At 36.2% G+C, this 20,906-nt stretch overlaps 6 protein-coding genes and 1 long non-coding RNA gene across 23 annotated transcripts; 2 read left to right on the top strand and 5 right to left on the bottom strand.

Moving 5' to 3' along the window:
- Positions 1 to 450: 450 nt before the first annotated feature.
- On the top strand, positions 451 to 1,340 carry LOC147933349 (uncharacterized). The gene is made up of 3 exons (XM_087477416.1): positions 451 to 618; positions 739 to 1,164; positions 1,281 to 1,340. Exons 1-3 carry the CDS (start codon positions 451 to 453, stop codon positions 1,338 to 1,340), a joined length of 654 nt encoding a protein of 217 aa, XP_087333542.1.
- Positions 1,341 to 1,394: 54 nt separating this feature from the next.
- Positions 1,395 to 2,846, bottom strand: LOC109128191 (uncharacterized). Of its 2 annotated transcripts, none has more exons than XR_015574087.1 (2): positions 2,709 to 2,846; positions 1,395 to 1,794 (listed from the first exon to the last, which is right to left on the bottom strand). It is a non-coding gene; the product is annotated as an uncharacterized LOC109128191 (long non-coding RNA). The 2 variants fall into 2 exon arrangements; XR_002034678.2 differs by lacking the exon at positions 2,709 to 2,846 and adding an exon at positions 1,907 to 2,088.
- A 125-nt stretch (positions 2,847 to 2,971) lies between these two features.
- LOC104732814 (WAT1-related protein At5g40230) lies at positions 2,972 to 5,605 on the bottom strand. 2 transcript variants are annotated; one of them, XM_019234130.2, is made up of 8 exons: positions 5,466 to 5,605; positions 4,942 to 5,152; positions 4,805 to 4,870; positions 4,617 to 4,730; positions 4,014 to 4,263; positions 3,781 to 3,939; positions 3,554 to 3,705; positions 2,972 to 3,314 (listed from the first exon to the last, which is right to left on the bottom strand). In XM_019234130.2, the coding sequence occupies exons 2-8, from the start codon at positions 5,085 to 5,087 to the stop codon at positions 3,185 to 3,187; spliced, it is 1,017 nt and encodes a 338-aa protein (XP_019089675.1). In that variant the 5' UTR covers positions 5,088 to 5,152; positions 5,466 to 5,605; the 3' UTR covers positions 2,972 to 3,184. The 2 variants fall into 2 exon arrangements, with proteins under 2 accessions (XP_019089675.1, XP_019089674.1); XM_019234129.2 differs by lacking the exon at positions 5,466 to 5,605 and having other exon boundaries at positions 4,942 to 5,285.
- On the bottom strand, positions 5,560 to 8,649 carry LOC104732813 (WAT1-related protein At5g40240). Of its 14 annotated transcripts, none has more exons than XM_087477861.1 (9): positions 8,287 to 8,593; positions 8,106 to 8,192; positions 7,637 to 7,926; positions 7,499 to 7,564; positions 7,302 to 7,415; positions 6,692 to 6,941; positions 6,454 to 6,612; positions 6,227 to 6,378; positions 5,560 to 5,902 (listed from the first exon to the last, which is right to left on the bottom strand). In XM_087477861.1, the coding sequence occupies exons 3-9, from the start codon at positions 7,849 to 7,851 to the stop codon at positions 5,752 to 5,754; spliced, it is 1,107 nt and encodes a 368-aa protein (XP_087333987.1). In that variant the 5' UTR covers positions 7,852 to 7,926; positions 8,106 to 8,192; positions 8,287 to 8,593; the 3' UTR covers positions 5,560 to 5,751. The 14 variants fall into 14 exon arrangements, 13 of the variants coding, with proteins under 13 accessions (XP_087333987.1, XP_087333988.1, XP_087333986.1 ...); XM_087477862.1 differs by having other exon boundaries at positions 8,044 to 8,192; positions 8,350 to 8,574; XM_087477860.1 differs by having other exon boundaries at positions 8,044 to 8,192; positions 8,271 to 8,571.
- A 1,945-nt stretch (positions 8,650 to 10,594) lies between these two features.
- Positions 10,595 to 12,435, top strand: LOC104732812 (RING-H2 finger protein ATL46). Of its 2 annotated transcripts, none has more exons than XM_010452396.3 (2): positions 10,595 to 10,992; positions 11,133 to 12,435. In XM_010452396.3, exon 2 carries the CDS (start codon positions 11,136 to 11,138, stop codon positions 12,258 to 12,260), a length of 1,125 nt encoding a protein of 374 aa, XP_010450698.1. In that variant the 5' UTR covers positions 10,595 to 10,992; positions 11,133 to 11,135; the 3' UTR covers positions 12,261 to 12,435. The 2 variants fall into 2 exon arrangements, with proteins under 2 accessions (XP_010450698.1, XP_010450697.1); XM_010452395.3 differs by having other exon boundaries at positions 10,646 to 10,992; positions 11,136 to 12,435.
- Positions 12,436 to 16,409: 3,974 nt separating this feature from the next.
- Positions 16,410 to 17,353, bottom strand: LOC147933348 (uncharacterized). Its single transcript, XM_087477415.1, has 2 exons — positions 17,281 to 17,353; positions 16,410 to 17,188 (listed from the first exon to the last, which is right to left on the bottom strand). Exons 1-2 carry the CDS (start codon positions 17,351 to 17,353, stop codon positions 16,410 to 16,412), a joined length of 852 nt encoding a protein of 283 aa, XP_087333541.1.
- Positions 17,354 to 19,281: 1,928 nt separating this feature from the next.
- Positions 19,282 to 19,950, bottom strand: LOC147933347 (uncharacterized). The gene is made up of 2 exons (XM_087477414.1): positions 19,725 to 19,950; positions 19,282 to 19,619 (listed from the first exon to the last, which is right to left on the bottom strand). Exons 1-2 carry the CDS (start codon positions 19,948 to 19,950, stop codon positions 19,282 to 19,284), a joined length of 564 nt encoding a protein of 187 aa, XP_087333540.1.
- Between the last annotated feature and the right edge of the window lie 956 nt (positions 19,951 to 20,906).

Here is a 20,906-nt window from a genome sequence, read left to right as displayed (position 1 = left end):
AAAAATAGAGTTGGTTCTAAATGTAGAGGTTTTGGTACCAAAAATTTAGTTTTATATATTTTTCAATTATAAAAATAAATAGAACTTCCAAATTTGGAACTATGTTTGGAGATGGTCTTAGATTCAATGGCATAAATATATACATTTCTTGACCAATAATATTGAAACTTATTTTTTTTTCTTTACATTCAATTATTTTACTGATTAAAATAGTGAATGATCAAAAAAGTTTACTAGGAAGACTTTTTGTAGTTTTTCTAAAGAATAATGACTAGAAATAATTGAAATCAAACAAAAGAAAAAATCTACATTAGACATTATTACTCTGGATAAAAAATGAATAACAAATTAACAATAATAATAATAAAGAATCCGCACTGTGGACCGGATATTACCCTTCTTCTTGTGGGGGTTTGGAAGGTGGCTTGTCCACCAAAGATTAAGCACTTCATGTGGCAAGTTTTATCCAGATGTATTTCGGTTTCGGTGAATCTAAAGAAGCAGGGTATTGCATGTGATTCAGTTTGTGCAAGGTGTGGGGATGATGAGGAAACTGTTAATCATGCTATTTTCCGGTGTCCGCCTGCTAGACAGGTTTGGGCTCTATCTCAGGTGCTGGTGGGACCAGTTTCCTTTCCCACGGATTCGTTGTATGCTAATATGGATCATTTTTTGGGGTCATCCAATCCGGGGTCTCAAGTATAGGCTTTTCCGTGGATCATGTGGTATATCTGGAAGGCGCGGAATGCTCGGATTTTTGAGAATACCATGGAAAGGCCAGCGGACGTCGCTGCGGTTGCCGTAGGTGAGGCATCTACATGGTTGCAGGCTCAGACAGATGATGGGGAGGAGGATGTATCCCCCCATCTAAGCGTCCCTGGCATTCCGGTTCCGGGGCGTGTCGGCCATCTACCTAATGTTTTCTCAGGTTATCGGTGTTTTGTAGATGGTTCATGGAAGGCAGGGGATGTTTTTGCAGGTGCAGGATGGGTATGTTCATCCTTTCAGGAAGCTTCGACAACGAGGGGCGCAGTCAATTTCCGACGTAGTCTTTCTCCATTGCACGCTGAAGTAGAAGCCTTAGTCTGGGCTTTGCGTTGCATGATTGGATATGACTATCGCGACGTGGCGTTCTATACAGATTGCTCAGACTTGGTGAAGATGGTGTCTTCTCCTCAGGACTGGCCCGCCTTCAAACCCTACCTCGACGATATCAAGATGGACAGGGAGGAGTTTTCTTTTTTCTTTTTATCTTTAATTTCAAAAAATGTTAATGTAAGTGCGGACTTTTTGGCACACCAAACGCGTACCTCGCCGCATCATGTTTTGTTCATAGATGATTTTTCTTCGTATTGACTCTTATGAGCTGATTTTTTATTGTGGTAAAAAAAATAAAAAAAAAAATGAATATAATAATATATAGGCCATACGTTTGCACATCAGTAAACAGTAATTAACAAACCTATAACATGTGACGTAAATATAGCTAGACAAGGATACTTAGGGACCATTTTAAATGGGTACAAAAATCAGTTAATGACTCCAAGAAAATACAAGAGAGATACTAATTTTTGCTTATAAACCATGTAAACATAGACAAGGACATCTTTAATGGGACCATAAATAAGTTCCCACTTGCATCTAACATAACGTGTTTTCATCTTCTTTGTTGCGATTAGGCAACAAAAGTGACTGCTCAGAAAGACTTGCTGTTTTGGTTATATCCTCTCTTGCTTTGGCCCCAAATCGCAGCATATAATCCAAAGCTCAATATTATTGATCCAATCACACTGCCTACAACACACAGATGCAAAACAGTAAACATGAAAATCATGAGGCTAAATATTTTAACAAAGTAGAAGTAACTTTTTTTTTATCACTGATGTTTCTCAAGAAAGAGACACACTATAGTTGAAATATATGGTAGCTCCCAAGGTTGAGTGCATCGCCAAGGAATAAAGCACCCATGACGACTGCAATTTCAAAAGACAACGGTTTGAACAAAGGATACGTAGACGTACTGGACCCTTCAGATGCATACCCCTATGTGTGTATAACTGACTAGCCCAATGATGAAACAAATACTCCCTGAAACAGAATGTTAGTTTCTGAGCTTAAGATAAGAGTCAGTATTTGAAGCAAGTTATATAAGGTTTGACTTCCAACTGAGTACATTGACTGCAGCGAGGGCCATATCCGGTTTAAGCTATAGATTACGGTTACTTCTTCAGGGTATATCTCCATGACCCTGACTCTGAACTCATGTACAGCCCCCAAATTTAGCTCAAGTTTATGTGTCATCAACAAAAAATCTCACTCATCAATCTGTTCAAGTATATGTATCTGAAGGCCTCCAATTATCCAACTTGAATCGTATGAAGTATTAGTAAGATATGCAGCAGCAAGACTTTTTAGGACTTCATAGATAACAACAACAAGAGCATCAGATATCGATACTATTGTGCCAATGATCTGTGCGAGAGTTGCAGAGCTTCTTAGCATTACTTCTTCCATCCTTTACAAGTCACCCCAATGATAAGATTGGATAGTACCCGAAAAATACTCATATTTACTACCTGACAAGCTCAAGTAAGAAAATCTTGATGATGAGAATGGCTGCAAGAAATGTTCTTGATATGCGAATGAAAGTATAACAAGCTCAGATGCTTTACCATTATATACCCGGAAAGAGTAGCTAAGGAGATTACCTTCCAAAGATGAAGCAAATTGGACGACGGGGAAGTGTGCGACAAAGACATAATAGCTTAATCCTCTTAAGGTCGCAGCTTTGAACAGTGTGTTAGATCTGACCATGGTACACTCCACTGTGATCATTGCAGCAAATGGCACAACATCTCTGCAAAAGTATATATATCCATGCCTTACCACTGTCTCTTCTCGTAATTGTCTTGAATCTTGAGATATTCTCTGAAGTAAAAGATGAGCTCAGAAGCAAGCATAGCGAAGGTAATAATATGGCAATATCAGTCGTCTTCAATTAAAGAAAATATCCATATACATCCGTGAAATAGTACACGAATTTTTATAATTATTATATGTACAATGTAAGATATATATACGTTAACATCAATGGGGACCATTCCCATCTCTGAATAGCTCCATATTTATAAAGGAATATTATAAACAGATTCCACTTGCATCAGTCACATCTTATGATGAGGCTTCATTCTATGGTGTGTGTAAGCAACAAAGGCAACTGCTCAGAACCATTCACCGTTATGATTGCATCCTCTCTTGCTTTTCCCCAAATCACAGTGTAGAATCCTAAGCTCAAAATCATTGATCCAATGACACTGTAAACAACACAAATATGGCGAAATCTATATGAGTTATTATTGTCCAAAAAGACATGAAGAAAAACTATATATATGGCGGCTAAGTGTGACTTGAGATGAATTACAACCAGAAACCATATAACTATCAGTGTGAATATTCCATGAGTGTTACGTTTGTTTCTCAATATAAATATAGAGACAATATTTAAAAAGTCTTCTGAGCGTGCTATTTAGGTAGATGGTGAAAGATATCGTACCTCCCAAGGTATAGTGCATCGCCAAGAAATACAACACCCATAGCTACGGCTATCACAATAGACAATGGCTTGAACAAGGATATGTAGACTGGACCTTTCAGATGCAGACCCCATGTGTGTATAACTGTACCCAATGATGAAACTACGCCTCCCTGTAAACAGAGTGTTAATTTCTGAGCTTACAACATAATCACTACTTAAAGCAACATTTAAGGTTTGATTCTGACCGAGTACATGACTGCAGCAAGGGAGAGACCCGGTTTAAGCATAAAAGAAGTCAAGTCTTTTTCCACATATAGACATACTGGTGCCGAGATTAGTGTTGCGCATAAGGTGTACAAGAATACTACAGTTATTTCTTCAGGGTATAACTCCATGACCCGAGTCTGAAATCATATAGAGCTGCCGCATTTAGCAAGAGTTATAAGTGTTAATATTAAATTCAAAGTATTTAACATACCTGAAGAATATACCAGACTGAAACAAGTAGATACTGTGTAGCGAGCAAGAGACCTCCAATTATCCATTTCGAATCGAACGAAGTCAAATGCTGGTAAAGCGAAATGGTAGGTGATGGAGGTGTAAGAGATGCAGCAGTTAGAACTTTAGGGCCTTTATAAAGAACAACAACCAAAGCACCAGATATTGATACTATCGTGCCAATGATTTTAGCCTGAGTCGCAGAGCTCCTTAAGACTACTTGTTCCATCCTTTACCAGTTACACAAGGACAGTAATATAAGAGTAAAATTTCCAGATGATAGTTACAAACACACCCAAAATGTACCCATATCTCTCTCAGGGCAACATGTGGGTACACGTCTGGTTATGACCTTTACCATGTGTTTTGGTTTTGGTTGGTACCAAAATTTTACATTGTTTAAACTACTCAGTACTCACTTACAAAAGGAAGCAAAGACTGTGATGTCAGGACATATCTTGGCCATTCAGAAAAGAAAGAGGCTTATAAATTTGTACAGTTAATAAGTGTGGAACTACCCCATTGTATATAAATTATCTATATACAATCCCAAAACGGAAAACGAAAGAGAACGAGGTGAAACCTGAAGATAACAGCAAGCGTGAATGTGAAAGCGGGTGTGAGGTTGCTGATAGCAGAGGCAAGAGTTGGAGAACTATATTCTATACCTTTACAACCAGCTATCATCGACATAAACCTGTTTCCCCGAAGTTAGCAAACTAGAAAAAGAAAAACAGGTAAATGCCCATAAATTTAGGAGTATTTCATTACCCGACAAGCGCAAGTAAGAAAATTTTGAAGAAGACAGGGGTCTTGGGTGATGGTAATCTTTTTGACCTGCACATGTAAATTATGTTCACATTCTTGAAAATTTTATACTAGTCAAGAGTGGTTGAGGAGATCAGTACCTTCCAAAGATGAGGGAAAGTGGAAGAAGAACAAGTGCAGCACCAACATAAGTGTAGAAGACAAATACATAGAAGCTTAATCCTCTCAATGTTGCAGCCTTGAACAGTGTGTTAGATCCAACCGTGACACACTCCACCGCGACCATTGCAGTGAATGGCACGACATCTCTGCAAAAGTATCTCCATGCCTCTATCTGTTCTCTTGCTTCTCCTGTCATAGATTTGATGTCCAGACTTTCAAAAATTCTGAGAAGTCAAAGTGAGTTTATAACCAATCATAGTGGTTAATCCCATCACGTTTAAAGGGCACATTATTTAATTTAGATAAATTTGCCCAACAACGTAACCAATACTTTAAATCATTGTCACCACTAATATATACATTGACCAATACTTCACACCAACTTAACCAATACTTTACACCAACTAATATATACATTGTACTGGGATGATATCCAGATTATCAAGGATCCCAGTACAAGAAACTCTTTGGGCATTACAAAACTACTAAGACAGCTCTATACCTCAAGAAAGAAACTCTTTGTGCCAACTTCCACTTGAATATTTTCCTCCAAGGATGAATCTACCAGAAACTTATTCAAAGATGTGACAATATAATTAAAAAAAGACCAAATGTTTCTTATAGACTAATAATACGACCATGTACAACAACATTAACACAAGAAAAAGAGCAGATATATCTTATACTGTAACTATAGACATCTATTGAAGTTATAAACATAGAGGACCAATATTTTTACGGATCCATATTTATTAATGTATAGTATAAGCATTCCACTTGCACCAATCTTATCTTAATGGAAAGGCTTCATCTTCTATGATGTGTGTAATCAGCAAAGGTGACCGCTGAGAACCAGCTACAGTTTTGATTGTATCCTCTCTTGCTTTGCCCCAAATCACAGTGTAGAATCCAAAGCACAATATTATTGATCCAATGACACTGCCCAACACAATATATGCAAAAGCTATATTCGTTATTCGTTATTCGTTATTACTGTCACAAAAAGCTTATTGCAATTAACACAGTGATATACCATGGAAATGGGGAAAAGTGTTTCTCAAACGCGATTATAATAAGGAATAAACCATATATGAGAGCTCATGTAGATTAGAATCCAGACGCCATATAATTCCCGAATGTGATTCCATTAAATAGAAACATGACAATAAGCATTTCAATTACCCAGTAATGAATTCTATGTTTCTCAGTATGGATAATATCTTCTGAATACACTGGAAAGTCAGAAGATGAAAGAGATGGTACCTCCCAAGGTGAAGTGAATCGCCGAGGAATATAGCACCCATGGCGACTGCAATCGCAATAGACAATGGCCGGAACAAGGATATGTATACTGGACCCTTCAAATGCAGACCCCATGTGTGGGTAAGCGCGCTGAATAATGAAACGAAGACTCCCTGCAACAAAGTGTTAATTTCTGAGTTTAAAACATCATCAGTACTCAAACCAGATTAAAAAAATTTGATTCTCACCGAGTATATGATTGCAGTGAGGGTTATATCCGGTTTAAGTACCCAAGAAGTCAAGTTACTTTCCGCGAATAGACATACTGGTGCTGAGATTAGTGTTGCAAATAAGTTGTAGAAGAAGACTACCGTTATTTCTTCAGGGTATACCTCCATGACCCGAGTCTGAAACCATTAGAGCAAAACTTTTAATGTTTGGACAAAAACCCTAAGTCTATTTGGTGAACTTTTCAAGTATTTGTACCTGTATAATATACCAGACTGATATAAGAAAATACTGTGAAGAAAGCAGAAGTCCTCCGAGCATCCAGCTAGACTCTACTGAGGCCAAATGCTGGTGAGACGAAATGGTAAGTGATGAAGGTGTAGAAGATGCAGCAGCGAGAACTTTTGGGCCTTTATAAAGCACAATGACCAGAGCACCAGATATAGATAGTATTGCACCAATGATTTTAGCCTGAGTAGCTGAGCTACTTAACATTACTCGTTCCATCCTTTAAGAGTCACCCAAGAAAGCAAAAAAGAATTAGATAATAAGATTGATAGTAACAAACAGACCTCATATCCACCCAACTTATCTCAGGAAAGAACAAGGGCAGAACATTTAACCGACCAAGAGTGACCACTAAGTACTTAATAATATTTTACTTTTTGGTTTCGATAGACGTGGGAAGTTTTCTGTATCTTCTGCTATAAATTGGGATCATCAACTGGTAGCAAAACCCATGATGTCCAAAAATAGTCATTCCACAAAGGTAAAAGGGTGGGTTTATGGTTAGTTAGAGTGAAATCATCACATTTTTCATAGTCCAAACTATTTCCCAAAACAGAAACGAAAGAGAAAGAGGTAAAACCTGAAGACAACGGCGAGTGTAAATGTGAAAGCTGGTGTCAGATTGCTGATAGCAGAGGCAAGAGTTGGGGAGCTATATTCAATACCTTTACAACCAAAGATCTGCGACATGAACCTGTTCCCCTCAAGTTAAATAAAACTAGAAAACAAAAGACCAAGGAAATGCCTTCAAATCTAGAAGCAGGAGTAAAATAATACCCGACAAGCCCAAGTAAGAAAATCTTGAAAAAGAGAGGAGACTTGGCAGAAGGTAATCTTCTTGACCTGCATGTGTAACATAAGTTCATAATCTTGAAAATATTATACTGGAAAAAGAGTAGATGAGGAGATTAGTACCTGCCAAAGACCAATGAAAGTGGAAGAAGGAGAGTAGTTGAAACAACATAAGAGTACAAGACAAAGACATAGAAGCTCAATCCTCTTAAAGTTGCAGCCTTGTACAGAGTGTTCGACCCAACCGAGGTACACTCCACAGCAAACATAGCAGCAAAAGGCACAACATCTCTGGTAAAGTATATCCACGCCACTTTCTCTTCTCCTGTTTCTCTCATGATAGATAGATGATAGCTAGGTTCTCAGAAACTCTCTTGAAAAATTGAAGTGAACTCAGAAACAATCAATCATGCCTGCCACCACGCTTGTGAAACGGTCATTGTTTAATAAAGAAAAACCAAGACTTCATCAGTGACGACAAATGTCGAAAAATATCAGCCTTTGTCCATAATTAAATATCCCAACTTGACCTCATATTCTAATAGTCCAAGGGACCCCATGACAAGGCACTTTAGCCATTGAGCTCTAATACCTTCACCAGCTCTAATACCTTCCATTGGAATATTCTCCTCCACTGATGTAGACTTATAGCTTTTGCTTTCGTGTTGCTGAATCATCTCTGCATCAACACAGAATCCACCAAATATCAATAATTCACTACAGAGCTCATAGATGATTCAGTAAATCTAAGAGTCACCTGCAGAGAACTTAACCTAAATCAATCCTAGTTTCACCAATTTTCTTAAGCCAATTCCAAGATCAATGTCATCGCTGACCTACGAATCCTCCAGCAACAGAAGATAAGCAACTAACTTGGTTCGAACGGATCCCCAGAATCGCACCAATTCCCCACAGACGTACGCGGCGGAGAAGCTCACGGGAGCGGTTAATTTCTCCGTCTCCTTTTCCAAAGCTGCCGGCGAGACGATGACCGTCAATAAGATTTTGATCCAACGGTTAGATTTTGAGACGCCCGTTGAGAAAGTGACACGCTTCTCATCAAAAGTGTAGATCCAATACGATCATTTTTAACACGTTTTGCAAAGTTTAATCCGAACAAAACCGGAAAAGACCATAACCAAAAAAAATTAAATCGAACTGAACCAAAACCATTTAACCTGATATATTTTATCAATAAAAGCAGTGGTCTAGTTTTAAACACAACATATAACATAATCATATTAAATTCATTTTAGTAAAATAGATAAAATCGAAAACGAAAAGACACTAAAATACAAATGATGTTATATGATTACAAAAAAAGTTACAAGACCTATAAAACCAAGACAACCAAACCGAAGCTAAACCGGATTATTGTCCATTATAATATAGTAGCTTGTCACGCTCTTAACAGTGGATTGGGCTGGATGGTCAGGCCCAGTACGGATTCTAATATAAATCCAAAAACATAGGAAACCGTCATTTAAATTTATTTTGTCTTTGGAGTTGACCATCTGACATATGGGAAAAGGGCCATTTCATACCCGTACACACTCCAAAAGTGCGAATTGCTATCTGTACAACCAAGAAGTGCCAATTTAAACATGTACCATAAGACATTTTACATTTCATACCTGTACACACAAAATCGAGCCAATTACACAGTCCACGTTAACGGAATTAAGTCAACCGTTATAGAAGCTGACTCAGAATCCACGTGGCAACGAAAATGCAAAACGACGCCGTTTTGAATTCGACACTCTGGAGATTTGAACTCATGACCTCACATGTGTTTAGCATAGGGCGTAACCAGTTGATCCAACAACAATTCACATTAATATGATACAAATTAATCCTCATAAACCTAACGTAACATCCATCAAAATCGAAATTTTTTTGGGAAATTCACACTCTCGTGAGTCGAACCTGCGATTTCAGACTTTAATAGTGTAGGACATAACCAATTGATCCCACAACATAATTAGGTTATATGATACAAATTTATCTTTATAAACCTTAAATAGATCTAAGTCCCAATTAAATGAAATAATTTTATTTATATTTATAAATTAAATATAACTGAGAATATAAAGATAAATTTGTATAATTGATAAATTTATAAATTTATATTTAAATTATAAATTTATAATTTATAACTGAGAATTAAATATAAATTTATAAATTAAATATAACTGAGAATATATTTATAATTAAATTAAATTAATTTTATATTTATAAATTAAATGAAATATTTATAAACTTAAACCTTATGAAGCAAATTTGGCTGAATATAAATTAATTTCATTAATTTAAATATAAATATATTCTCAGTTATATTTAATTTATAAATTTATACTTAATTATCAGTTATAAATTATAAATTTATAATTTAAATATAAATTTATCAGTTATACAAATTTATTTTTATATTCACAGTTATATTTAATTTATAAATATAAATAAAACTATTTCATTTAATTGGGACTAAGATCTATTTAAGGGTTATAAGGATAAATTTGTATCATATAACCGAATAATGTTGTGGGATCAATTGGTTAAGTCATACGTTATTAAAATCTGAGAACGTGGGTTCGACCCACGAGAGTGTGAATTTCTCGAATTTTTTAAGATTTCAATGGATGTTACGTTAGGTTTATGATGATTAATTTGTATAATATTGTTGAGAATTGTTGTTGGATCAACTGGTTACGTCCTATGCTAAACACATGTGAGGTCATGAGTTCGAATCTCTGGAGTAAGGAATTTCCACAATTTTTTGCGAGAAAAACGTATCAAAACGGCGTCGTTTTGCATTTTCATTGCCACGTTAAAAAACACGTGGATTGTGAGTCAGCTTCTATAACGGTTGACTTAATTCCGTTAACGTGGACTGTGTAATTGGCTCGATTTTGTGTGTACAGGTATGAAATGTAAAATGTCTTATGGTACATGTTTAAATTGGCACTTCTTGTTTGTACAGGTAGCAATTCGCACTTTTGGAGTGTGTACGGATATGAAATGGCCCTTTTCCCTCTGACATATCAACTCGTTCATCTATGCACGTGGACCCAAATCTAAAATAACGCTTTTTATTTATTTATCTTCTTAAGGGTTCTAATTTTTTTTTTTTTCATATTTCAAAGCTTTTAACTTTTTTTTTTTTTTTTTTTAATTTTAATTGCTTCAATGTTGTTGGTTTGCCTCGCACTTCGAAAAATTACAAAATCACTTTCCACTTTCTTCGGGTCTTCTATTTCCACCATTAAAGCTCAAGAAAAGGAAAGGTTGTAGAGATTGAGATATTTAGAGATAGTGATAGAGATAGAAGAGAGATTAAAAGCAAGAGGAAAGAGAGTTCCTTTACTCTCTTCTTCTTCTTCCTCTGCAAATCTGACATAATATTATTATTACCCCCTCTTTCATTTAGGGTTTTGTGTCTCTCTTTTCAAGAATCATCTCTGGGGGCACTGAGCTTTTAGGTGAGTTATCTCTCTCTCTGATGTTGATGTTATTGAAATTGGAACTCTTCCAGTTAACTTGGAGTTATTTGTTTTTTCTTTCCATTGAGTGAGATCTTGAAATTGAGATTTTTTTTTTCCTCGTTTCTGAATCTTACAAGAAGATGTCTTGGGTTCGATTCACGATTGAGCAAAAAGATGGCAACTTTGCGTATCCACCACCGTTTTACAAAGACCCAATTCTTTCTCCGCCGTCTCCGCCACCGTCGTCCGGTAACAGAATCAGTCCGGCGGTTCTCTTTGTAATTGTGATTCTAGCTGTCTTGTTCTTCATCTCTGGGCTTCTTCATTTGCTCGTTAGGTTTCTCATAAAGCATCCTTCTGCTACTGCTTCTTCTTCGAGGTCTAATAGATTCCCTGAGATCTCGACTAGTGATGCTCTTCAAAGACAGCTTCAACAGCTTTTTCACTTGAATGATTCTGGTCTTGATCAAGCTTTTATCGACGCTTTACCTGTTTTTCACTACAAAGAGATTGTTGGTAGTGGTGGTGGTGGTGCTCAAGAGCCATTCGATTGTGCGGTTTGTCTCTGTGAGTTCTCTGAGAAAGATAAGCTGAGATTGTTACCAACGTGTAGCCATGCGTTTCATTTGAACTGTATTGATACTTGGCTTCAGTCGAATTCTACTTGTCCTCTTTGCCGTGGCACTCTCTTTTCCCCTGGTTTCTCTATGGAGAACCCGATGTTTGATTTCGATGATATAAGGGAAGATGAAGAGTGTGTGACCGAGAATGGAAGCCAGAAAACTATGGAGATCCAAGAAATCGTTGTGGAGAAAGGAGTTTTACCGGTGAGATTGGGGAAGTTCAAGAGGCTTGACAATGTTGGTAATGGTCAGGATCAGGATGTTGTTGTTGCTGGAGGAGAGACTAGTAGCAGTAACTTGGATGCAAGAAGATGTTTCTCAATGGGTTCGTATCAGTATATACTCGGTAACTCCGAGCTTAAAGTCCCGTTTGCCAACGATAGACTGCCGAGAGTGAAACCTCAGGACAAGGACTCTGAGCAGACAGGGAACTCATCATCAGCATCGGAAGAGAACAAAAAGATCAATAGTGTGGCTAAAGGAGAGAGCTTTTCGGTTTCTAAGATTTGGTTATGGCCTAAGAAAGACAAGTTCTCTTCGGATGCTCAAAGAAGGTTGCCTTCTTCATCACTTAACGTTGATGATCTTCCGAAACTTCCGTGGATGGAAGATCATAAGAAGCTCGAGAACGACGTAAGGTAGTATCTATTGCTCATTTTTATTCAATCAAGATCATCGATACTTAGGGGTTTACTGATTATATTTTGGGGGGAATTCGTAATCATATGTTGTACCATATTGTTCAAAAGGGTTTTTGATTCTTGATAAGAACTTCAGTTGCATTATGCTTGTTAATCATATGAGGTCAAATTATAAATTACGCATGCTCAACAATAATGGATTCTAAAAGACTGATGCTTTAGCTTTATTTTTATTATCTTTGTCTCTTTATTTTCTTCACTTTGGGAGTCACTGGTTCTCTTTATTTTCTTCTTTTCCATATACTTTCCTTTACTCTCTCAACCAATTCACTGTTAGCTTTATGCATATATTATTGTATTTTGTATACAAATCTTGATAGTCATCGATTATAATATGGAATATGGTTTACTTTTATATTTTTATAAGTTTTCTTGATTGGTTTTGGAATTTTTTAAGTGATGGGTATAGAGAACAAATGGGAACTTTTGACTTGTGTTCAAACTTCAAACACAGTATATGGTGTGGTCTTTGGTTTGGGTTAACAGTCATTATCATAATCAAAACAAATATGAAATCTTCCAATAAACCAATTACATACATGTAAGACTTTAATTTCAAAAGTCTTTGGCTCTAAATGGTTTATGTTGGTTGTTGTAGGGTCAATATGTTTTATTTGACTCTGACATAAAAACCATTACCCACTAGATTTTGATTGATTGCTTATATAAATTAATATAGATCTAAAAGAAAAGTGAACTCTCTGTTTGATCCAGATACTTGTATGTTCTATAGACTATTCAAGCTTTTTTTACCCATGTTTAGAACAGAAGCTTAAAACTAAAGTCTCTTGATTTATAAACTGATCTCGGATTCTCAGTTTTTGTACATAAGATTCGATGACCGAACCCACCAGCTGAGTGATGATTCATTGTTCATAAACATGTTAGTGAGATAATCTTCATTTGCTAGTGAAATCAAAGCTGTGGAAGAGCTAATAATAATATCATCACCTTTGGAGTTAATAAGCTTAACTTGGAAATTTCTTTGGGATTGGTTTAGCTTCTCAGCCAAAGTATGTAGAAACATGTCTGAATCTTGAGCTTAATTTCTGTCTTGGAAGCCATAAAAACTGAAGCTTTTACTTACTTTAGAATTGGGAATCTCATTCTCTGAGGTAACTGATTCATGTATTGCCAAGGAAGGGGTCATAAGAAGCCTTGATCTCTTTCGATTTGCTTAATCCTAGATCGAGCTATTCGATTCTGAAACCAAACAGCTACTTGACGTTGAGGCCTTTTTTGATAACTCAATCTTTCTCCCTAGTCAAAAAAACCAGAAGTGATTAATATTTCACCGGAGAAAATACGTTCTTGTCAAAGTTTCTTTCATTTCGATGGCTGGTTTTGTTCATGATTTAGTGACAATGTTTCTTCTAAGTTAGATAATTTCACCTACAAGAAGAAACAAAGATTATCACCTACAAGAACAAGTTTCTCAAGGGAAAGTGAAGCTTCTCAACTGTAATTGGAGACTTTTCACTTAAAACTAAAAATAAAATCAATTAGGACTTGAAATGAAACGATCTTGTTAGAAAATCATGAGTTTGTGGCGAAGAAACTCGTTGTCCAGTGTCCACAACAACCTCTCCGGAGTTACCAACGGACAGAAGCAAAATCCCATCGTTAGAACACAAACTACAAAAGAGGTGAAAAAAACGATCAAAAATGTAACCGGAGAATGATTTTTAGTAAGAGTGAGCTACTTACTACTTATTCTGTTATACGCAAGTTTCAAGGGTGATCTTAAATGACACTTTTACCGGTTTGAAACACTAATGGAGCCTATCACAAACCTTACAAACATGCAACACTAATGGTTTAGGCCTATCATAGAAATGAAAAATGATTTTCCTTAAAAACAATTTAACGGAGCAGTTAGATGATTTTTTACAAAACTCATTAAAAAATGCTGAAAATCCGACTGACAGAAAGAGCCTCCCTTCTACCGTCCAAAGTACCGCAGTCCCCAGCCATGAGGCCATGACTAGTGTGACTAAAAATAATTCAGAATCTTTTTAATGAATTATCACAGAAATCATTAGTTTATGTTTTTTTTAAAATAAAAACTTAGATTTCAAGTTTATCCATATAATTCATGCAATGCAGATATTAAAAATATTGTATTAAAAACAGTTATATAGTAAAGTTTTATTTTTCAGCCAATTAAATATAACTAATTATCCATAGTCAAAGAACCATCCCATTTGTTTTCCAAAGCATTGCATTCTTCGATTTGTTAACATTTTTAAGAAAACTAGGTTAAACCCATGCTACGTCGTGAGATACTTTTTGTAACTACTTTCAGATATATCGAATTATTAAAAAATATAATTGTTATACAAATTTAACAACATAATTGTTATACAGTATTTTTATTGTTATAAAAGTTATTATTTGTAAAAGTACATAGACATATTTTTACTTTAGTCTCGTTTTGTGTATTATTTAATATTATTAGGGACATTTACAAAAATACCATTTTTTCATTACCCTTTTGCAAAAATAACTCTTGTTGTCCATTTTTAATAATACATTCTTTCAATATACAAAATGATTAAATTCTAAATTCTAAACTCCAAATATTAAATCTTACCCTTTAAAATTATATCCTAAGGTAAAACAGAGAATCCAAACCTAAAAAAAAAATACAAATCAATTTAACACATTGTAATTATGCAAAAAAGGACAAAAATGAAATTGACCAAAAAATGGTATTTTTGAAAAATGGTATCTGTATTACTAACAATCTCTCATATTATTAGCAGAGCGATTAGGTTAATTGTCAAAGTAATTTTTAAGTCACTGATTTTAAACTATAATATAAAATTTTCAATTTTGGAACTTATATATTGTTTAATTTATCATTAGTTGGTGTTCTTATATATAAAATCACTATCAACAATAATCTCAAACTTTATTTTATTTACTTGTTGTAGGAGATATATTAGTGTAGCTTGGTTTTATGGTGTATTATTTTTGTAGATTATACAAATTTAATCACATAATTTTTATATAGTTTTTTTTGGTTCTTAGAGAAGTTATTTATTTCCTTCTTTTTGTTCTTTTTTAAGAATCTAATTGTTTTGTTATGTTTTGTTTGATAATAATTCCATGTAAGTCAATATACACATACTTAGTTTTACTTTAGTTTGGTTTTGTGTTATTCGTGGTCATTCTTAATTTATATTCTATTTGTATTGTATTATTATTTTCTTTGTATTATATTTATATTTTACTAATATGAATTGAATGTTTTTATTATTATACTTGGTTAACATTAGTATATTTTTCAAAGTTGTAAATTATTTATTAATTTATTTTAAATTTAAGCAATAATTTTAAACCTTTATTTTTTGAAAAATATTGATAGACATACAATAATTAATATACTTGTTTGATATTATTATATTTTTGAAAGTTGTAAATAATTTATTAATTTAGTTTAAATTTATGCTATAAAATTTAATATTTGTTATTGAAAATTATTGCTGATGTTTATTATTTTATATAATTTAATTGGTTACATAATTTAAATGATGTGTTAGTTTTTAAAAATCTGGAAAAGTTGATTTGCAACAAAAAATAATTATTATTGGCTGAGAGATATGAACTGTATTAATGAAATGTTTTCATTGGTAAACAAATAAACTGATGTGTCAGTTTCATATTCCACCAAAATGTTGATGTGTAAGCATTGGAGAGAAACGTATTGTGTTTTTATTGTATTGATTGATCTTTGATCAAAAAATTCGCTCAAAGAACCTACAACAAAATGCAATGGTACATGTACGGATGTACCCGAAACCACACAGATTGGTAGGTGGGAAAAGGGCCATTTTCTACATGTACAATTTTGAAAGTGTCAATTACTTGTACAAACACACGGTGCTAATTTATACCTATACTCATTTTTTTATTTTTGTGCAAAACCTATACTCATATAAAATTCAAATTTCATACCCAATTAGTTTTTTTTTTTTTTTTACTCTGATTTGTATTGAAGAAAAAGTGTCAAACATAAGGAAACAAAGGAAACAAAATGATGCAATAACATGTAGAGAAGGAATAAAACAGGGTAAAAGAAATTCATCTACTCTCTCTGTTCTTCCAAGATTCGATCATGTAGCCAGGCCGGACCGCCTAACGCTAAATAGGACCTTAGCCGCCCGTCTCGTGTAACACTAGAAGCAATCTCCCTAGCCAACGAGTTGGCTTTCGGTGACGAGAGTTTAAGACTCCCCCCCATCACCCGGACTACTCTAATTATTTTCTCCACCTCTGAGCGATATTTAGGCCATTCTAGAGGCGTCTCTATCGCTGCTAATGCTGCCTGACAATCTGTCCATAGCTCACATGAGGAGATATGCAACGCATGTAGACTTTGCAAGCACCACAAGATGCAGGATAGTTCAGCCGATATACGGTTTGTTCTTGGGGGAAAGGCATCCCTAGCATGATATCTAACATTCCCCAAATGATCCCGTAATAGCCACGCCCCACCGCAGTGATATGTATCCGTTAACCACGTCGAATGAATATTACATTTCAGTATACCTGTAGCCGGTTTAATCCAACGGTGAGCTGAAACCCTGGCTGCAGTACCTGGAAACACCAACGACTGAGACAACAAGTGTTGTTGTTTTATCCATTCCTCCGAGTCTGCAAATGCTGAAGCGATGAGAATATTGTGATCATGGTCTCTACCCGCAAAAATGGCTGCATTTCTAGCTTTCCATATACCCCAAAGAATCCAAGGAATCGAGTTTCGAACATGCTCTGGGATTGAGGACCTATCCATCTGATCCAAAATGTGAGTGATATTCTCGGCAATAGAGCCTGAGAAACCACCTAGGGGTAATGTAACCGGAACTGCAGACCACACATCCTTTGCTAAAACACTCAAAAAGTACATGAGAGATTGTCTCCTCCTCCATATGACATTCCTGGCAAAGCGGGTTAACCTGTAAGCCATGAATCCGCAAACACTCTGCCACTGCTAACGCTCCAGACAAGGCTCTCCATAAGAACATACATATCTTTGGCTCTGTAAAAACGCTCCAAATCCTCAGTTTTAAAGTGTTTAGGCTAACTTCTTCCTCTGGGATTGGATTGATGCGCTCCTCTTCTTTCACTAGCAGCCAATGACCACTCTTAACAGAGTATCTTCCATCTCTCGTAAAGGCCCATATACTACGGTCTTGAAGACTCTCTTCTGGGGGGAAGGATTTGATGCGAGTAACATCACAAGGTGGAAACATTTCTTGTAGTAATCTATCATTCCACACCCCAGATGAAGTTATAAGAGAAGACACTCTCAAGTTTAGATCAATTGTCATCTCTCTGTTAAAAGGTCGTCGAGGCATATCATCCATAACCCACTTATCCAGCCAAACACAGGTGTTCTTACCATCCCCAACTAACCTCATAAGACCCCTCTCTAGGAGTTCTCTGCCAAACAAGATGCTTCGCCAAGCTTATGATGGACGGTATCCAATCTTCGCCTCAAGAAAACCTTTGTCCGCAAAATATTTAGACTTATAGACTCTAGCTAGCAGTGATTATGGGGAATCAAGAAGACGCCAAGCCTGCTTTGCCAGAAGTGCCTGATTGAAACGTCCTATATCCCGAAATCCTAAGCCTCCACGGTGTTTAGCTTGACACATTTTCTCCCATGAGACCTAGTGCATCTTGTGTTTATCCTCACTCGTATTCCACCAAAACTTAGCCATAGCACTGGTAAGTTGTTTGCATTGATTCTTAGTCAATCTAAAGCAAGACATAGCGTAAACTGGTAACGCCAATGCCACTGCTTTTAACAACACTTCCTTACCTCCCAAAGATAATGTTTTCTCATACCATCCGCTAAGTCTCGATCTCAATCTGTCAGTGATGTAGTTAAGGAGATCCCGTTTAGAGCCACTGAAACACTCGGGTAACCCCAAGTATTTCCCATCCCCTCCTTCTTGCTCTATACCCGTGAAGAGCCCAATCAAACGCAGCATATATGGATCAATCTTCTTGCCATAAGTGATTGAGGATTTCTGAATGTTGATTTCCTGTCCTGAAGCTTCACCATATACCTTCAAGCAGGCCAAAAAGTTTGCACATTCAGGAAGTGTGGCTTTGCATAAGAAAAAGCTATCGTCAGCGAAAAGCAAATGTTGTACTGAAGGACAATCGGGGGTAAGCTTCATCCCTGTTATCCGACCTTCTAATTCTGCTTTATTCATTATATGAACCAACGCCTCCGCACACAAAATGAATAAGAATGGTGAGAGAGGATCACCCTGGCGAATCCCCCGTTCTGGTTTGATATAACCATAAGGTGCTCCATTGACAAGTACTGAATAGGAAACAGAGGTCACGCAGCTCATTATCCACTGTACCCACTTGATGTGAAAACCCAAGCGTATGAGTAGTTCTTCAAGAAAACGCCATTCAACCCGATCGTAGGCTTTGGACATGTCCGTTTTGATGGCCATAAAGTCCTCATCACAATGAGGATTTGTCCGCAAGGCATGTACCATCTCATGTGCCAACAAAATATTGTCAGAGATAAGCCTACCCGAAACAAAAGCTCCTTGTGTTTCCGACACAATGTCAGGGAGAAACTTCTTAAGTCTGTTGCAAAGCACCTTGGAGACTATCTTGTATAAAACAAAGCATAAGCTGATTGGCTGCAGTTCAGTCATTTTTGATGGATTAGGTTTCTTAGGTATCAAACATATTTGAGTAAAGTTCCATTCCGAAGGAAGAGAACCCGACTCAAAGAACTGTTAAACCTCTGCACTGACCTGTGGCCCCACAATATCCCAGTATGCTTGATAGAAGTGACCTGACATTCCATCCGCTCCTGGTGCACTGTCTCCTCGAATACTAAAAGCAGCTGCTTTAATCTCTTCACCCGTTACCAACTTAGTAAGCTCATTGTTCATATGATCTGTGACACGGGGAAGCATACTTTATATGGCTTCAGCTATGTTCTCTGGGTTGGAGCTAGTGAACATTCTACTAAAGTATTCAACTGCGACCTCTCCCTTTGATCCTTCAGAGAACTGTTCAATTTCATTTGTGTCAAGAAGCGAAAGAATTTTATTCTGTACCCGTCGCCGTTGGACACTGCCATGAAAGAATTTGGTATTGTTGTCACCTTCTCTTAGCCACTTTTCCTTACTCAACTGCTTCCAAAACAATTCTTCTTCTCTATAAGCTTCCGCTAGATCCCACCGGAGAGTCTTTAAGAGCATAAAGTTCGGCTGTTGTTTGCTTCCTTCCTCATCAAGTCTTGCACGCAACTGAACTAGACGATCTCGAGAATTTTGATTAGTGCTCCGCTTCCACTGCGAGATTCATTTCCTGCAGTCTGCAATCCTATGCATCAAGGATAGTTGACCAGTAAGCTCACCATGCCGCCAACCTTCTTTAATGACATCACCAAACTCCGGTTTGGACACCCAACGTTTATTAAACATGAATCTACCTTGTGTAGACATATTTTCATTGACAAAGCGCACCATGATAGGACGGTGATCAGAACCAACACGCTCCATGTATTCTGCTTGTACTCTGGGAAACATGTGAAACCAAGCTGCATTTCCCAGAGCCCTATCTAGACAGCATTGTATCCACATCCTATTGCGCTCACCAGCCCATGAAAAACGATTTCTAATACTGGAGACTAGGGATGTTAAAAGTGGGTAAAAACCCAGTGGGTACCCGAAACCCATGCTTAAAACTGGGTTTTGGGACCTGTTTTTTCTCTAAGAAATTAAATGGGTTAAAAATGGGCAGGTACCCAAAACTATAAAGTCTTACACGGGTTTACCCTATCAGTTATGGGTACCCATTGGGTTTTTTTTTCTTTCTAATCACCTATACTTTTTTTTTGTCAACTCTAATCACCTACACTAAACCTGCAAAATCACATTTTCCTACCAAAAACACAAAACACGAAAACTCGTTTTTCTGCCAAAACCGCAAAATTACGTTTTCCCGCCAAAACTGCAAAATTACGTTTTCCCGTCAAACCGCAAAATCACGTTTTCCCGCCAAACTCGCAAAATCTCGTTTTACCTCCAAAATTGCAAAATCTTATTTTTCCGCCAAAATCGTAAAATCTTGTTTTCCCGCCAAAACCGCAAAATCTCTTTTTCCCGCCAAAACTGCAAAATCTCGTTTTCTCGCCAAAACCGCAAAATCTCGTTTTCCCGCCAAAACCATAAAATCTCGTTTTTCCGCCAAAACCGCAAAATCTTGTTTTCTCGCCAAAATCGTAAAATCTCGTTTTCCCGCCAAAACTGCAAAATCTCGTTTTCCCACCAAAACCGTAAAATTATGTTTTTCCGCCAAAACTGAAAAGTCATATTTTTTTGCCAAAACTGCAAAATGTCGTTTTTCTACTAAAAACACAAATTCTCATTTTTAAATATTTATTTAAATTTAATATGAAATAAGCAAATTATGAACAAAACTTTAGTTTTATCTAATATATAATAATAAATTTATTTTTATCTATTTAAAACAAAACTCTTTAATATATTTGCTATTCTTTATTTAAATTATATAAAATTATAAATTTTTGAAAATT

The sequence above is a fragment of the Camelina sativa genome, chromosome 12 (genome assembly GCF_030686135.1).
Source record: "Camelina sativa cultivar CO46 ecotype springtype chromosome 12, ASM3068613v1".
Lineage (NCBI taxonomy): Eukaryota > Viridiplantae > Streptophyta > Magnoliopsida > Brassicales > Brassicaceae > Camelina > Camelina sativa.
The sequence above is the reverse complement of the archived record's forward strand: the minus strand, read 5'-3'. Positions and strand labels throughout refer to the sequence as shown.

What these genes read in the sequence shown, in the direction of transcription:
- LOC104732814 (XM_019234129.2), bottom strand. Translation starts at nt 5,159, where the DNA reads ATGACAGGAGAAGCAAGAGAACAGATAGAGGCATGGAGATACTTTTGC. An exon ending in CTTTCCCTCATCTTTGGAAG is followed by an intron (nt 4,871 to 4,941) that starts GTACTGATCTCC and finishes TTACATGTGCAG; the next exon opens with GTCAAAAAGATTACCATCAC. An exon ending in CAGTCTGGTATATTCTTCAG is followed by an intron (nt 3,940 to 4,013) that starts GTATGTTAAATA and finishes ATATGATTTCAG; the next exon opens with ACTCGGGTCATGGAGTTATA.
- LOC104732813 (XM_087477859.1), bottom strand. Translation starts at nt 7,851, where the DNA reads ATGAGAGAAACAGGAGAAGAGAAAGTGGCGTGGATATACTTTACCAGA. An exon ending in CTTTCATTGGTCTTTGGCAG is followed by an intron (nt 7,565 to 7,636) that starts GTACTAATCTCC and finishes TTACACATGCAG; the next exon opens with GTCAAGAAGATTACCTTCTG. An exon ending in ACACTCGCCGTTGTCTTCAG is followed by an intron (nt 6,942 to 7,301) that starts GTTTTACCTCTT and finishes TGACTCTTAAAG; the next exon opens with GATGGAACGAGTAATGTTAA.
- LOC147933349 (XM_087477416.1), top strand. Translation starts at nt 451, where the DNA reads ATGTGGCAAGTTTTATCCAGATGTATTTCGGTTTCGGTGAATCTAAAG. An exon ending in GGGCTCTATCTCAGGTGCTG is followed by an intron (nt 619 to 738) that starts GTGGGACCAGTT and finishes TATATCTGGAAG; the next exon opens with GCGCGGAATGCTCGGATTTT. An exon ending in GCTCAGACTTGGTGAAGATG is followed by an intron (nt 1,165 to 1,280) that starts GTGTCTTCTCCT and finishes TGTTAATGTAAG; the next exon opens with TGCGGACTTTTTGGCACACC.
- LOC147933348 (XM_087477415.1), bottom strand. Translation starts at nt 17,353, where the DNA reads ATGTATGTTCTTATGGAGAGCCTTGTCTGGAGCGTTAGCAGTGGCAGA. An exon ending in TGCGGATTCATGGCTTACAG is followed by an intron (nt 17,189 to 17,280) that starts GTTAACCCGCTT and finishes TGTGGTCTGCAG; the next exon opens with TTCCGGTTACATTACCCCTA.
- LOC104732812 (XM_010452396.3), top strand. Translation starts at nt 11,136, where the DNA reads ATGTCTTGGGTTCGATTCACGATTGAGCAAAAAGATGGCAACTTTGCG.
- LOC147933347 (XM_087477414.1), bottom strand. Translation starts at nt 19,950, where the DNA reads ATGTGGATACAATGCTGTCTAGATAGGGCTCTGGGAAATGCAGCTTGG. An exon ending in TAAAGAAGGTTGGCGGCATG is followed by an intron (nt 19,620 to 19,724) that starts GTGAGCTTACTG and finishes GAGATCGTCTAG; the next exon opens with TTCAGTTGCGTGCAAGACTT.